General features: G+C 67.5%; 1 protein-coding gene across 1 annotated transcript in view; it reads right to left on the reverse strand.

Moving 5' to 3' along the window:
• The window catches only part of MYOM3 (myomesin 3), a 76,031-nt gene that overhangs the window by 72,619 nt on the left and 2,606 nt on the right, over positions 1-806 (reverse strand). The window contains exon 3 of the mRNA XM_006159470.2: positions 387-467. Within this exon, the coding sequence (XP_006159532.1) occupies positions 387-467 (81 nt within the window). The remainder of the gene's footprint in view (positions 1-386; positions 468-806) is intronic.

Genomic DNA, 806 nt, shown 5'->3' on the forward strand with positions numbered 1-806 from the left:
CCCCTGCCGGTGCCACCGCTGCTGGGCGCTACAGCTAATGGACAGGCACTCGGCTCCCCTTTTCCCAGGGCACAGTGCCTGCCGGAAGCCAGGTGCTGCCTCCTGGTGCTGTCTGGCTCACAGGCTTCCAGGCCTCCCGACGCGGGGTGGGCCAGGGCTACTGTCCCTACACTCCCACGTGAAGCCCCTGGGTTAGACCCCCACCTCGGGGCTGGTACCCCCAGTGTGTGCCCCAGAGTGTGGGTAGATGGCGGAGACCCCTGCCCAGTCCCTGGCACCAGGCATGTCACTTCGGGCGGGTTCTTTGAGCTCAGGTGGGGGCCCAGCAGCGCGGCAGGGGGCGACAGGATGGCCCCCGCCAGGCCTTTGGGGGCCTTGTGACTTACCAAGACGTCTCCGAGGAGGCGGTGAGGACCAGGGCTGCAGCCAGGGCGTAGTCTGCGGCGCTGAACTGTTGCTCCTCCTCGCTGCTCCAGGAGAGGGTGGTCAGTGTTCCCCGGAAGGCTGGCTGTGGGTCTGCCTGGGCCCAGGGGCAGGGCTGTGCCCCCCCCAGCCTCAGGACACTGGCACTCCGGACCCTCAGACAGGCTCTCCAGAGAGCAGGGCTTGTCCCTCCCCCAGGGTCTCCAGAGAGCAGGGTTGTGTTCCCCCACACGTCTCCAATGAGCAGGGCCAAGCCCCCCACACCTCCCACACAGGGTCTCCAGTGAGCAGGGCCGTGCCCCCCCCACACACACATAAGGTCTCCAGTGAGCAAGGCCATGCCCCCCCCCCACACACACACAGGGTCTCTTGTGAGCAGGGCT

This window comes from Tupaia chinensis, unplaced genomic scaffold, assembly GCF_000334495.1.
Source record: "Tupaia chinensis unplaced genomic scaffold, TupChi_1.0 Scaffold000628_1, whole genome shotgun sequence".
In the NCBI taxonomy this organism is placed as follows: Eukaryota; Metazoa; Chordata; class Mammalia; order Scandentia; family Tupaiidae; genus Tupaia; species Tupaia belangeri.